Source organism: Rattus norvegicus, chromosome 16 (genome assembly GCF_021556685.1).
Source record: "Rattus norvegicus strain SHRSP/BbbUtx chromosome 16, alternate assembly SHRSP_T2T, whole genome shotgun sequence".
Taxonomy (NCBI): Eukaryota; Metazoa; Chordata; class Mammalia; order Rodentia; family Muridae; genus Rattus; species Rattus norvegicus.
The window spans coordinates 77,762,501-77,775,644 of record NC_141549.1 but is presented as its reverse complement, the minus strand read 5'-3'; the positions used below and the strand labels follow the sequence as shown (position 1 = coordinate 77,775,644).

Sequence of the window (13,144 nt, the reverse complement as noted above, 5' to 3'; positions counted from 1 at the left end):
CTTCTGGATCACTACTGGAGATGTAACATTTGTGTCTATCTTTCTTCAGGAAGTTGTCAGGTTCCTCGACACCAAGCATCCAAACCACTATCAAGTCTACAATCTATGCAGTATGTACATGACTCACTACTGGGGCACTATAGATAGAAGACATATTGTTCACAGACTCTTCTCTGACATTCCGTTTATTCATAAGTATTTAGTAGTGGGAACTCAGAATAAAACTTCTTGTGTTGGCCTTATGTGATAGGGAAGTTATCTCAAGGGCACAAAGTACCCTAGAAGAGAAGCTGAGGTGGGCCTGGAACGACCAAATGGGCAGAACAGAAGTTAGCCATGTTAGGGAATGCCTGTTCTAATGGTTCTAGAACAATACATTTATTCTTTAATCCCTTCTAAATTACACAGGTGTAAAAATTAGCAAGTCTGCCTTCTAATCCACCTGGAGTAGGTGTGACGGGGGAGGGCCCTGGGTTAAAACAAAAACTCAGCCCTGTAGGAAATAGATTGTATCTCAGTTTGCCACCCAGTCTCTGGTAATCTGTTCAATGCCTGTGTATTCAATGAACATGTTTAGGAGCTGAAAGCTCTGTCAGCTACATTTGTCTGTGTTCTTAGTTTCTAACACCCATGGTGATGTACTGAGAAGACCCTAGAAAGCCAAAGGCAAAACCTCTTTTAAAATAAGTGTAGCTTTCCCAAAGTAGATAATCATCAAACTTTTTCTTTCAACTCTGAAGTACTATTTTTAGAGCAGACTGAAAGTTACTCTAGAAGATAAAGATTTTTCTAATTGAAAATTGAAATCCATTTATAACTTTATCATTTGCTATGTCACTTGGCATAGATTAATGCCATATGTATTATTTCTTTTAGGTGAGAGATCTTATGACCCTAAGCGCTTCCACTACAGGGTCCGCAGAATCATGATTGATGATCATAACGTACCTACCCTCGAGTGAGTCTTATGTCACACTGTCTGTCGGAAAAGGGCTAATTACCTTGGGCTTGATGTTTTAGAAAATACTATTTTGGAAACAATTTCATTGAATGAGAAACTCTTGTATTTGAAACCAGGGAAATGTTGTTGTTCTCCAAGGAAGTAAATGATTGGATGGCCCAAGATCCTGAAAATGTTGTAGCAATTCACTGTAAGGGAGGAAAAGGTAATGCCCCTCTTTTCTTTCATTTTCCATTTTGTTAAGAAATTGGAAAAATATACTGATGTGTGTGAACAAAAGTGATTAAGCAATATGAATCATTAACACTTGAAAATACTAGTTTCAACACTAAGGAATGTAAGGAGGAAGGAGGGAGACGGCAGAGGGGAGGAAAGAACTGGAGAGTGAGGAAGGCAAGAAGGAAAAGGAGTTAAGGAAGGTTGGGAACATTTTCCCCTGCCTACTAAATTGAATTATTTTGCTTTTGACTTGCTAATGTAATTCTGTTAAAATACCAATGGCATTTATCTTTGAAATGGAATAACACTTTTTATTTCAAGGTTATTTTTTAATTGGCAAAGACTTACATATTTATGATATGCATTATATTTTTGTTGTTACATTGTGGAGTAGCCTGATTCAACTAAATCTTATATGTATCGCCTTATCATACTTAATTTATACATATGTATCTCCTTCTCATACTTACTGTGGTTAATATGGTTTTCCCGATGGCCGGGATGTTGAGTATGTTTATATACCTGTTGGCCTTCTGCATGTTTTCTTTTGAAAGTACCTTTTGACCACTATTTTTCTGCTCTTTTTATTGTCATTGCTGTTATTTGTTTGGAGAGAGGTTTTTGCTTGGTTGGTTTGGGGATTTGTTTGTTTGTTTGATTGTTTCTTTTCCTTGAGACAAAGTTTTGATAAGTAGCACAGCCAATCCTTGAACTGGCTGGTATCCCAGGCAGGCCTCCGACTCATGATGCTCCTGTTCCCTTCCAAATGCTGTGACTACGGGTATGGCTGACTACTATATTTGGCACTGGCTTCTCTTTAGAAAGGAGCTACTCATATTGAAGTTTTATATAACATATTCTAATAGTGGCTCCCGTCCTGCATCTGCCCCAGATCCTCCCCACCACTACACCTACCCCACACTATGCCTTCTGTCTCTCTTTTAAAAAAAAAGGTAGATTTTTAAACATCAGAATTTAGTAAAAAACAATAAAAAAGAACAACAACCACATAATATATATATATACATGTATATGTATATATATATGTGTGTATATATGTATATATATATATATATATATATATATGACAAGTAAGATAAAAATGGTCAAATGAAGCCATATAAGACAGAAAAAGAAAATCAGTAGAAACACCATTGAGTTCATTTTGTGTTGGCCTTCTACTGCTGAGCGTGGGGTCTGCCCTTGAGCATTGTTTGTATACCCAGCGAGACACTAATTTGTCTTTCTCCGTCTAGGATGCCTCATTTGGAATGATTGCTTCCAGCTTCCTTCACTTACCTGTTAATCCCTTAATTCTGTTTTTCTTAATAGATGAATAATATTCCATTATTCAAAGGTACCACATTTTCATTAGGCACTCACCAGTGGATGGACGTCTAGGCTGTTTTCATTGCCTGACCATTGTGAAGAGAACAGCAATGAACATTAACGAGTGGGTATCACTAAAGTAGGGTGTGGAGTCCTTTGGGTTGATGTTCAAGAATGATGCAGGGTTGGGGATTTAGCTCAGTGGTAGAGCGCTTGCCTAGGAAACGCAAGGCCCTGGGTTCGGTCCCCAGCTCCGAAAAAAAGAACCAAAAAAAAAAAAAAAAAAAAGAATGATGCAGTTGGATCACCTATTTCTAGAGTTTTGATCAACCTCCTTTTGAGTTGCCATAGTAGCTTTACCTGTTCACACTGCCTCAACTGTGAATAGCTATTTATTTCCCCTTTCTTACAGTCACATCAATGTTTGTTGTCTTTTTTTTTTTTTTTTTTTTTTTTTTTTTGGAGCTGGGGACCGAACCCAGGGCCTTGCGCTTCCTAGGCAAGCGCTCTACCACTGAGCTAAATCCCCAGCCCCGTTTTCTTCTTTTTTTTAAAGTCTTAGCCATTCTGACTTGAGTTAAGATGAAATCTCAAAGCAAGTTTCATTTGTACTTACCTAACAGCTAAGAAGATTGGACATTAAAAAAAAAACATTTTTTGGCCATTCATATTTTATCTTTTAAGAACTCCCTCCTCTGTCTCATGCCCCAATTTGAAGAACAGGCTCCCTCTTTGAAATCTTTGCCCAGTGACGCCCCATACATACCCAAACATTATAGGAAATTGCCAATGCTCTCTGATCATGCTCCAGAACATGACAGTAAGACCATGTTGCTGACAACATGCATGAGTCATATACATGGAGAGATCAAGCTGATACTCACCTGGAAGCTTCGTCCCTACGCTCATAGTGCTGGAGTATGCTATCCTTGCTACCATAGGAGGAAAGTCGACATCATTCTTATCGTTTTGTGAACCCCGAGACGTACAGTAATGGTCAGCTGTCAAGGCGTGCTTACTGCTGGAATGGGAGTCATCAATCCCTTTTCAGTGAGATTTAAGGCCCATTCCACAAGTTGAAACTCATACCTGATACTATAATTAGTCAGATTCTGAGAAAAGATTGTCCACTGTAAGAGAGACACAGTATTCAGACAACTCCTAATGCGTTGTTGCCATACGCATCAGTTAGGGTATCTCTCAACCCTTATCAGAGAAGCTTCTATTTTCTATAGATGGTGACTGATATAGAGACCACAACTAGTCAAGGTATAAAGAATGAAAGGCTACAGAAAGTTCTGTCCTGAATAGATCATCGATATCACATTCCTCTTCCCAAGGCTCAGGGGTCACTGTGGAAAGTTGAGAGGAAGATTCTATGAATCAGAGGTAGTGGATGGCTAAAAAGAAACAGTTATTTTCCTGACAAAGAAGGCCACTTGTCTATATAAACTCCCAGCAGTTGTGACAGTTTACACTAGACAACATCACACTATAGAGATGGGAGGTAGGCATAAAGTCCCACCCGTAACTAAGGAACTATTGCAACCCACAGCTTCTTAGAGAGGAGAGTCAGTCTTCTAAGAGGTATGTCCCCTGGCAGGCTACCCAATCAAGAGTATGTGGGCAGCACAAACTATATGTTATGGCTTTTCTTTTTTCTTTTTGAAGTTTTATTTTAATTATGCATCTCCTTTCCCTGTACTACCTACAAGCTTTTCCATACGCCCCTTTCCACTCCTTCAAATTCATGGTCTCTTTTTAATCTATTGTTATTGCGTGAATGTATGATATATATTCTTTGTGTAGAGCTGAGGATTGTGGGCTTTTTTTCTGTCCAGTTTGACATGCCCATTGGTGTCCTCCTTGTTCAGCTCACATTTGGGCGGTAATGTTTATGGGTGTAGCTTCTGATGTCACTAGAAGACACACTCTCACAGCTAACTCCTTGTTCCTCTGACTCTTACCATCTTTATGCCCTCTCCTCTGCAATGCTCCCTGAGCCTGGGGTGTGGGAGTATTTTGTAGATGTGTCCATTGTGACTAGGCTCCATAACTCTGCATTTTGATTGGCTATGGGTTTCTGTGGTGGTTTCTGCTGCAGAATCCTATATTGTATTTTTTAAATAAAATCATTTGAGAAATTTTAAAAAAGAGGAGTTGGGGAAATAGCTCAATCAGCAAAGTGCTTACATGTAAACCCAATGACCTGAGCTCTGATCTCCAGAACACATGTAAAATCCAGCACTGTCTGTAACCAGCATGTGCTGGGATAGAGACAGATGTCTGGGGCTTCCTAATATGCCAGTGTATCTAATCAGTGAGCTTCAGGGCCATTAAATCCTTACCTCAACACTAAGGTGGAGAGCAACAGAGAATGACATTCTCTCTCCCCAACATGCACAAATACACACAGGTAACACACACACACACAGAGAGAGAGAGAGAGAGAGAGAGAGAGAGAGAGAGAGAGAGAGAGAGAGAGAATGCTCTCCAAAAATTTTTTCTAGGACTTTAATCCCATCCCAACTTGCACAAGTGCCTAGTTAGTAAAAATAAATTAATCAGTACTGAAAAGAAAAAAGTCTCCAGGACTTTCTTAGTCTCAGGGGAGAACTAGCTTGTATTTATTTACCCTGTGCCCACTGACTGGTGATGGGCTGGCCAGAAGCACTGACACTGTTCAGGGGGTGAGAAAGCAAAGCCTAAGGTGGAGGAAGCCGACCCCTGACTCCCAGTTGCTGCTGGAAGCCACACAGAGGAATCAGGAACAGAGGGTCAGGGGTCCACAGGCCTGAGAGGAGTAGCCTGGGGACAGGGGTTCCCCAACTCCTGGACATTCAGATGCTGCTTGGTAGCTGTGAATTGGGAACAGAGTTGGTTCCCTGGGCAGAGGAACCTGGGGCAGGGGATGGGGAACTCTGGCTTAGCTCATCATCAATTGTCCTTAGCTTAGCATCGATATTCTGGGAGCTCTGAGGGGCCTTCTGCAGAAGACTTAGATGGCACAGCTCTGTAGACAGAAGCTTTCTCTATGCTCCCCACAGTGGTTCTTAATAAGAGACAGTCCTTGGTTCCAAACTGTTTAGTGATTGGGAACCCCAGCTTCACATACCTTTTTTAAAAAATTGGATATTTTATTTATTTACATTTCAAATGTTATCCCCTTTCCCAGTTTCCCCTCTGGAAAACCCCCTATCCCATTCCTGCTTCTATAATGGTACTCCCCCACCCATCTATCCACCCCTGCCTGCCTGCTCTGGCATTCCTATACACTGGAGCATCGAGCCTTCAAGGGGCCAAGAGCCTCTCTTCCCATTGATGCCCAACAAGGCCATATGGAACCATTTGCCTAAGAATTTCCTGAAGTCATTGTTTTTAATAGCTGAGTAGTACTCCATTCTGTAAATGTTCCATGTTTTCTGTATCCATTCCTCTGTTGAGGGACATCTGGGTTGTTTCCAGTTTTTGGCTATTATAAATAAGGCTCCTATGAACATAGTGGAGCACGTGTCCTTGTTATATGTTGGAGCGTGTTTTGGGTATATGCCCAGGAGTGGTACAGCTGGGTCCTCAGGTAGTACTATGTCCAATTTTCTGAGAAACTGCCAGACTGATTTCCAGAATGGATGTACCAGCCTATAATCCCACCAACAATGGAGGAGTGTTCCTCTTTCCCAACATCCTCACCAGCATCTGCTGTCACCTGAGTTTTTGATCTTAGCCATTCTCACTGGTGTGAGGTGAAATCTCAGGGTTGTTTTGATTTGCATTTCCCTTATGACTAAAGATGTTGAACATTTCTTTAGGTGTTTCTCAGCCATTCGGCATTCCTCAGCTGTGAATTCTTTGTTTAGCTCTGTATCCCATTTTTAATAGGGTTATTTGATTTTCTGGAGTCTAACTTGTGAACCCACACACCTGTGATCACTTGATTTTTGACAAAGAAGCTAAAACCATCCAGTGGAAAAAGGACAGCATTTTCAACAAATGGTGCTGGTTCAACTGGTGGTCAGCATGTAGAAGAATGAAAATCAATCCATTCCTATCTCTTGATACAAAGCTCAAGTCCAAGTGGATCTAGGACCTCCACATAAAACCAGATACACTGAAAGTAACAGAAGAGAAAGTGGGGAAAAGCCTCAAACACATGGGCACTGGGGAAAACTCCTGAACCGAACACCAATGGCTTATGCTCTAAGATCAAGAATAGACAAATGGGACCTCATAAAATTGCAAAGCTTCTGTATGGCAAAGGACACTGTCAATAGGACAAAATGGCAACCACCAGATTGAGAAAACATCTTTATCAATCCTACATCTGATAGAGGGCCTCTCACATCTTAGGATCTGTTTTCCCACCCCTGAGTGGTATATAAGGGCTTTCCTCACGCCCATCATCAGACATTTGGCATAGGGTAAATGCAGTCTAGTGTTCAGTGATTTCTGGAGTTCCCACAACCCAGCAGCAAGACAGAACACAGGACCAAGCATCTGTGCAGCATTTTGCCTGCCTAAGTGGCTTTGAAGTTCCCATACCCCAACTGGGGTGGGGGTGGGGTGCAAAAAGCAGAACCACAATTAACTCTTTGTGAACCAAAGAGAAAAGAAGAAGAAAATGTTTTACACAGTTTACTTGCATAGACACACACACATACACACTCATATACAGTCTGGTTGGGCCTGAACACCTCTGTCTTATCACCTCCACAGGTGTTTATGTATACTCACATACATACACATATACCTACGTATGTATGTATGTATGTATGTATGTATGTATGTATATGCATTCTTATAGACAAAAGATATATACATATATACATTTGGTGGGTGGAGCAAAAGCTCCAACAAGCAAGTTCCAACAGAGAAAAAAATTCACTCATTCTAGATGAAAAAGAAAAAGAAGATCCAACCTTTATTGCTGATAGAAAGACAAAGATTTTATCTTTTTTTTTGCTGAAAGTAAGGAAAACTTCTCCCTTATTGTCATTCTTAGTTCTTATACTTTCTCAGGAGAAGTGATCGCATACATCTTTATATTCCATAATTGCATAGCAGAAATGTTTTCATGGGTTTCCATTAAGACAAGTAACTAACATTCATTTTCTTTTACTAGCTTTATAAGTTCATTAAAAGTTTAAAATAATATTTTTATGCTGCAATTAGCAGATGTTTACAAGAGGCAAATGTGTCTTGTGTTTCATTAATATTGAAGTTTTGTATAGATAAAATAGTATTATATTTTCTGTCCTTGCAGCTACAAGAAATTTTCCATTCCCAGTTTATGACCTTTAGTTACCAGATAGTGGTCTCACAGCTAATCTAGAAGGAATGTTTTCCCTGATCATAAATTTGTTCCAAGCCTGCTTTCTTATCCTAGTACAGTTAGCTCATGACACATGAAGGTTCACAGAACGCTATTTGCAGGTTTTCGGAGGGCTGGAAATTACTTGTAGAAATGTAGGAATTCTATAAAATCATTATCAGGAATTATGAAATCATCAACTTATCTGCATAGCATTACTAAATGATAGTACATGTTCATTTATCTGCAGAAAATCTGCCCAGTAGGCTGGGCTCATTCCCAGGAATTAGCAGAAATGTTTACTTGTGTTTCATGCAAAGCAGTGGCCATTTCCAGAAAACTTATTTGAATGCCTTTAGTCTTTCCTAGATGGCTCCTGAACACGTGTGTGTGTGTGTGTGTGTGTGTGTGTGTGTGTGTGTGTGTGTGTGTCTGTGAACATATGCGTGTATGTGTATATATGTGTGTGAGTGTGAGTGTGTGTGTGAGTGTGAATGTCTTGTGTGAGTGCATGTGTGTGTGTGTGTGTGGTTTGAGTGCATGGTGTGTGAGTGTGTATATAAGTATGTATTTATATGTATGTGTGTGTGTGTGTGTGTGTGTGTGTGAGAGAGAGAGAGAGAGAGAGAGAGAGAGAGAGAGAGAGAGATCGCAAGCATGTGTGTGTTCTATGGTTTGAATAGGTTTTCAGTTATACAACAAGTGCCTTTACCCACTAAGCCATCTTGCTGGTCCCCCACCTTATTTTTTTGAGACACAATCTATCACTAAACTGAGAACTAAATGTCTTGGATAACAATCTCTTGGATCCTGATTCCAGTGCTGGGGTCAAGGTTCATAGTGTTACCACAGCTTTTCACTTGACTTTTAGGATCTAAATTCATGCCCTGAGGCTTTTTGCCAATCAAGAAATAAATCATCTCCACAGGTCTCTGAGTTCTTAAATTGAGCACTACTGTGAACAATGATTCTTTAAATGGCCTTCTTTTCTTTTTAGGGAGAACTGGAACCATGGTGTGTGCCTGCCTCATTGCCAGTGAAATAGTCCTAAACGCAAAGGTATGAAAAACATCACTGTGCTATCTCGTGTGGATCAAATCTGCTCCTTCTGAAGTGTCCCTGTAAAATGTCATGGTTGTTCTTTGAGTCATAACTCATATAAGTTAACCTGGAGAGGTGGTTTTTCCAGAAACCATGGGTTTAAGACTCCCTTGTTTAATGTGTGGCCTATCTCTTGTTCTGTGCCAGGACTTGGCTGAAGTCAGAGAGACACAAAATTTAAGGGAATGCAAAATATTCCAGTATATTAAGATTTGCCACATTTTCGGCAATATTTTGAGTACAGCAATCATGGTATATATAATAGCTATATTTTCATAAAGGCAGAGCACAGTAGCTTCAGGATTAAGGTAAGATAAATTAAGCCAAGTCATGCAAATGTACAAAGGCTCAGTTAGGCCTGTAGCTGCCTACCCCATGCCAGCTCTCCACACTGAAGCAAGATCAAATTCAAGGCCAGCCCGGGCTATAGGAGGAAAAAAAGAAAAGACAAGAATACACCATGGTGGTCAAAATGCTGCCCCTTCTCTCACCACCAAACACATGACATCTTCTTTCTTTACAAGAATAGTATAAAGATGAATTAGATAAGGGCCCCCAAAGGATTCAAGCATCTGTATAATTGATAAGTCATTCAGCGGTTGCCACTTTCCAGTTCGCCACAGCATCTCATTGTCTGTGCTATGTCAAACTCAAGGTATGGGAGACTGGTTGATGTGTAACTTCTTTAGAAATGTCTGAGGAGATAAGGTGGGCTGGTTCCAATTTCTTTAACATCCTTTTTTTCTTTTTTACATTGATTTAGTGTGCATATGCATGTATGTGTGTGCATGCACATGCATATAAACAGCTTGTAGAAGTTAAAGGAGTTGATTTTCTCTTTCCACTACGTGGATTCTGGGGATCAAACTCGAGGCATCAGGGTAGGCAGCAAGCTTCTTTACCCACTGAACCATCTTGCTTGTCCTGTGTCCACCTCTTGAAACAGAATTCTCAGTCGTTTGCCTGCCAGGAGCTGGGAGTTTAGCACTTACAGGATACACTTCTGAGTGCTCTGCCTGTCTCTCCTACAGTGTGTGGAAGAGATTCTGGCTTCTAAATGTATACTTTTAGAATCTCAGAGCCCTCTTTGTTTTTATTACTTGACACACAGGTTTTGAATATGGGTATGTTATCCTGTTTTTGGTAGCCCCTGGGGACTGTGTGTGAGGCTATGTCTGCCCTAGGGCTGGGCCAGTTTATTCAATGCCTGGGAGCCCAGGGTACAGGTGAAAAAAAAAAAGGAGGTGTGCTGGGACAATGATTTTAAAATTATAGATCAATAATTAATGAACGCTAAAATCGACTTAATGAGGGGCTGGGGAAATGCTTCAGTCGATAAAAGATCTGTTGTACAAGTATAAGAACCTGAGATCAGAACCCTAGTACCCACATATGTGGCAGGAGGGGTGGGCAAGACATTAGAGGCAGGTGGATTGCTGGGGCTTGCGGACAATCCAGTGTAATCAAATCAGTGAGCTCTGAGTTCAGGGAAAGACCAGCTTGGAAAGCAAATGGGAGCAAGTGAGGAGATGGTTTTGTGGAGAGGCGTAAGGACATGAGTTCAGATCCTCAGCCCCTATGTTAAAATTCCACACGATGGTATGGCCCTGTAACCCCAACAAGGGAGGGTCTGGGGAAGGAGGTCAGGCCAATTCCAAAGGCATGCTGGCCAGCCAATCTAGCTGAATTGGTGAGATCCTGGTCAGTGAGACCCTATAGTTAGTTTACTGGATTTCCTGGCCGGAATCTGGTCTGTTTCCGGTTTGGAAAACAGAAGTAGAGGAGTTGACCAGACGGTCCCTAGCTTTTCCCGATCTAGCATCCCATGTATTTATGAGTCTTTGGTCTCACAAATACAAGCCCCTAATGTGGTGTTCTAACTATGCCATTTGGGGTAACCTCTACCCCAAAACTGTTAACTTTAAGAAATCGGACTTCAAGATTGCCTGCAGTAAGAAAAACAAGAGAGCGGCCAAACCTTGTGTTGTCCCCTTTCCCGCAGGCAAGTCTGTACTTTTTTGGAGAGCGACGGACAGATAAAAGTAACAGCTCTAAGTTTCAAGGAGTAGAGACCCCTTCTCAGGTAAGGTCTCTGTTTCGAGGGTCCTGTGGGAAGGCAAGATGCATCAGCTCTGTGACACCCATATCATGTCCCACTGTCCGGGCTGATGCTCATGTGGCAGTACTCAGCTGCGCTGCTCAGTTGCTCCCTCCCGGAGGCTCAGAGCCCCATCTCAGATGCCAAGCCTTATGATCTGCCCAGAACAACATTCTACCTCACATTTTATATTCGTTATTGTTTCTAGAGTTCAGGAACTGATTTGCCCTCCCAAGGTAGGAGGGTCCTGAGGTCTAACCGCCATATAAAGTTTACCCCACAATTAGAAAGGAATTACCTTTCACAGGCACCTACTCAGACACACGAACAATTCAATCCCTGAAGAACAATCACAGGAACTGTTTCTGGATGTGTGTGTGTGTGTGTGTGTGTGTGTGTGTGTGTGTGTGTGTGTGTGCGCATGCAAGGGGGTAGGAGCAGAAAGAGGTCGAGAAATTGTATTTTAAAGAAGGATGAGCTAGGCATGGTGGCTCATGCCTTTAATCCTAGCACTTGGAAGGCAAAGGCAGAGGATGTCTGAGTTCAAGGCCAGCGTAGTCTACAGAGTGAATTTAAGGATGGCCAGGTCTACACCATATCTAGGGGGAAAATCCAAATAAAAAATAGTAATAAGAAGAAATACTATTATGAGTCAGGCCTGACAGCTTATACCTGTAATCCTAGAGGGAGACAGGAAAATCTGTTTGCCTAGGTGAGACCTTATAATAAAAAAATTATTATTGTATACCAGATAAAATTGCATTTCCTATATGTGTATCTGTATCTATATATCACATTAGATTCTACACATATATAAAATATATGCTGTTACCTTTTGTTCTCTCAAAAACAGTTTACTATGGAATTTTCCAAACACAGTGTGCTAGCGAGAATTACTGGTGCTCTGGCAATGAAGCAGTTAAAGGTGGGCAGGGTGTGTCTGGCTCAGTTTCAGCTCATTCCCTTGCACCTCTTTGGGTTTGATGGTGGCCGCAGGGGAGGGAGCTACTATAAACCATAACACACACACACACACACACACACACACACACACACACACACACACGAGTAAAGTCCTTTACACTCATCATGCTATTTCAGCTCATAGTCAGCCACATTCATTCTCTGCTATCTCTCCTCAAACCTGTGGGCACTGCTATCCACCCTTTCATTCTCTAAACCTGAATCATTTTGAAGGAAATCCCATCGGTATATCATTTTATCCCACAAGTATTTCACTGTGACACCTGACATAGGACCTTCATAAAAGCACCTCAATACCCACCAGACATGGTGGCGCATGCTTCAATCCCAGTGCTCGGAAGACAGACTGGCAGATCTCTGTGAGTCCAAAGAGACCGATCCAGTCTTCACAGAGCCCCAGGATAGATGGAGCAACACAGAGAGACCCTGCCTCAAAACAAAACAAGTCTCCTTGATGCCGCTCACCAAGGCTGTCAGTGCAGGGACTCAGCTGCAGGTCTGAGGTGCTGGCAGGTCACGGAACAGGGGGCCCTGTGTTGAGTGGTGGCAGCTATTCACTGTCACCTTCACTTTGGACCACTCTACTGGCCACGTGATATCCAATTCCCAGCTAAGAACTTGTAGAAACCTGTCTCATAGCTGTCATTTCTTTTTTAAAAATTAATATTTCAGGTTAGCATCCAACGTAATAGATTTCATCATCATGTCTTCACATATGTGTCATCTTCACATACAGGCCATGTTCTGTTCTCGTTCATCCCTGCCTCTGTGCCCGCTGTCTCCACCCATGACCCACCACCCTCTGGCTAGTTCCTTCATTCCTCAAAGGTATTCCATTGTTCTCTGTGTGTCCCCGATCCTTTAAGATCTCTTCCTCCCCTTCCATGATGCCATTCCTACTTTCATGAGTTATATAACACATATACAAACATATAAATACACACATACACCTCATACATAATTTTTAATTTAGGTTCTATATAAAGAGAAAACACAACAGACTCAGAAAGACACAACTTCCATTTCTTTCTTTCTGTCTGTCTGTCTTTGTGTGTGTGTGTGTCTGTGTGTGTGTTTGGTACATGCATGTAATATGCATGTGCATGTGCGTGCATGTAGAGAACAGAGGAAAGCACCAGGCATC

The 13,144-nt window shown here is 41.5% G+C and overlaps 2 protein-coding genes across 2 annotated transcripts in view; one reads left to right on the top strand and one right to left on the bottom strand.

Annotated features, from left to right (window-relative positions):
• Erich1 (glutamate-rich 1) overlaps positions 1-13,144 on the bottom strand; it is a gene marked incomplete at its 5' end in the record, with an annotated part of 52,793,804 nt that overhangs the window by 5,888,719 nt on the left and 46,891,941 nt on the right.
• The window catches only part of Tpte2 (transmembrane phosphoinositide 3-phosphatase and tensin homolog 2), a 100,213-nt gene that overhangs the window by 54,941 nt on the left and 32,128 nt on the right, over positions 1-13,144 (top strand). For both annotated transcript variants that reach the window (NM_001419184.2, NM_001419185.2), the window contains 5 exon segments: positions 50-110; positions 877-958; positions 1,078-1,166; positions 8,815-8,876; positions 10,921-11,001. In NM_001419184.2, the coding sequence (NP_001406113.1) occupies positions 50-110; positions 877-958; positions 1,078-1,166; positions 8,815-8,876; positions 10,921-11,001 (375 nt within the window).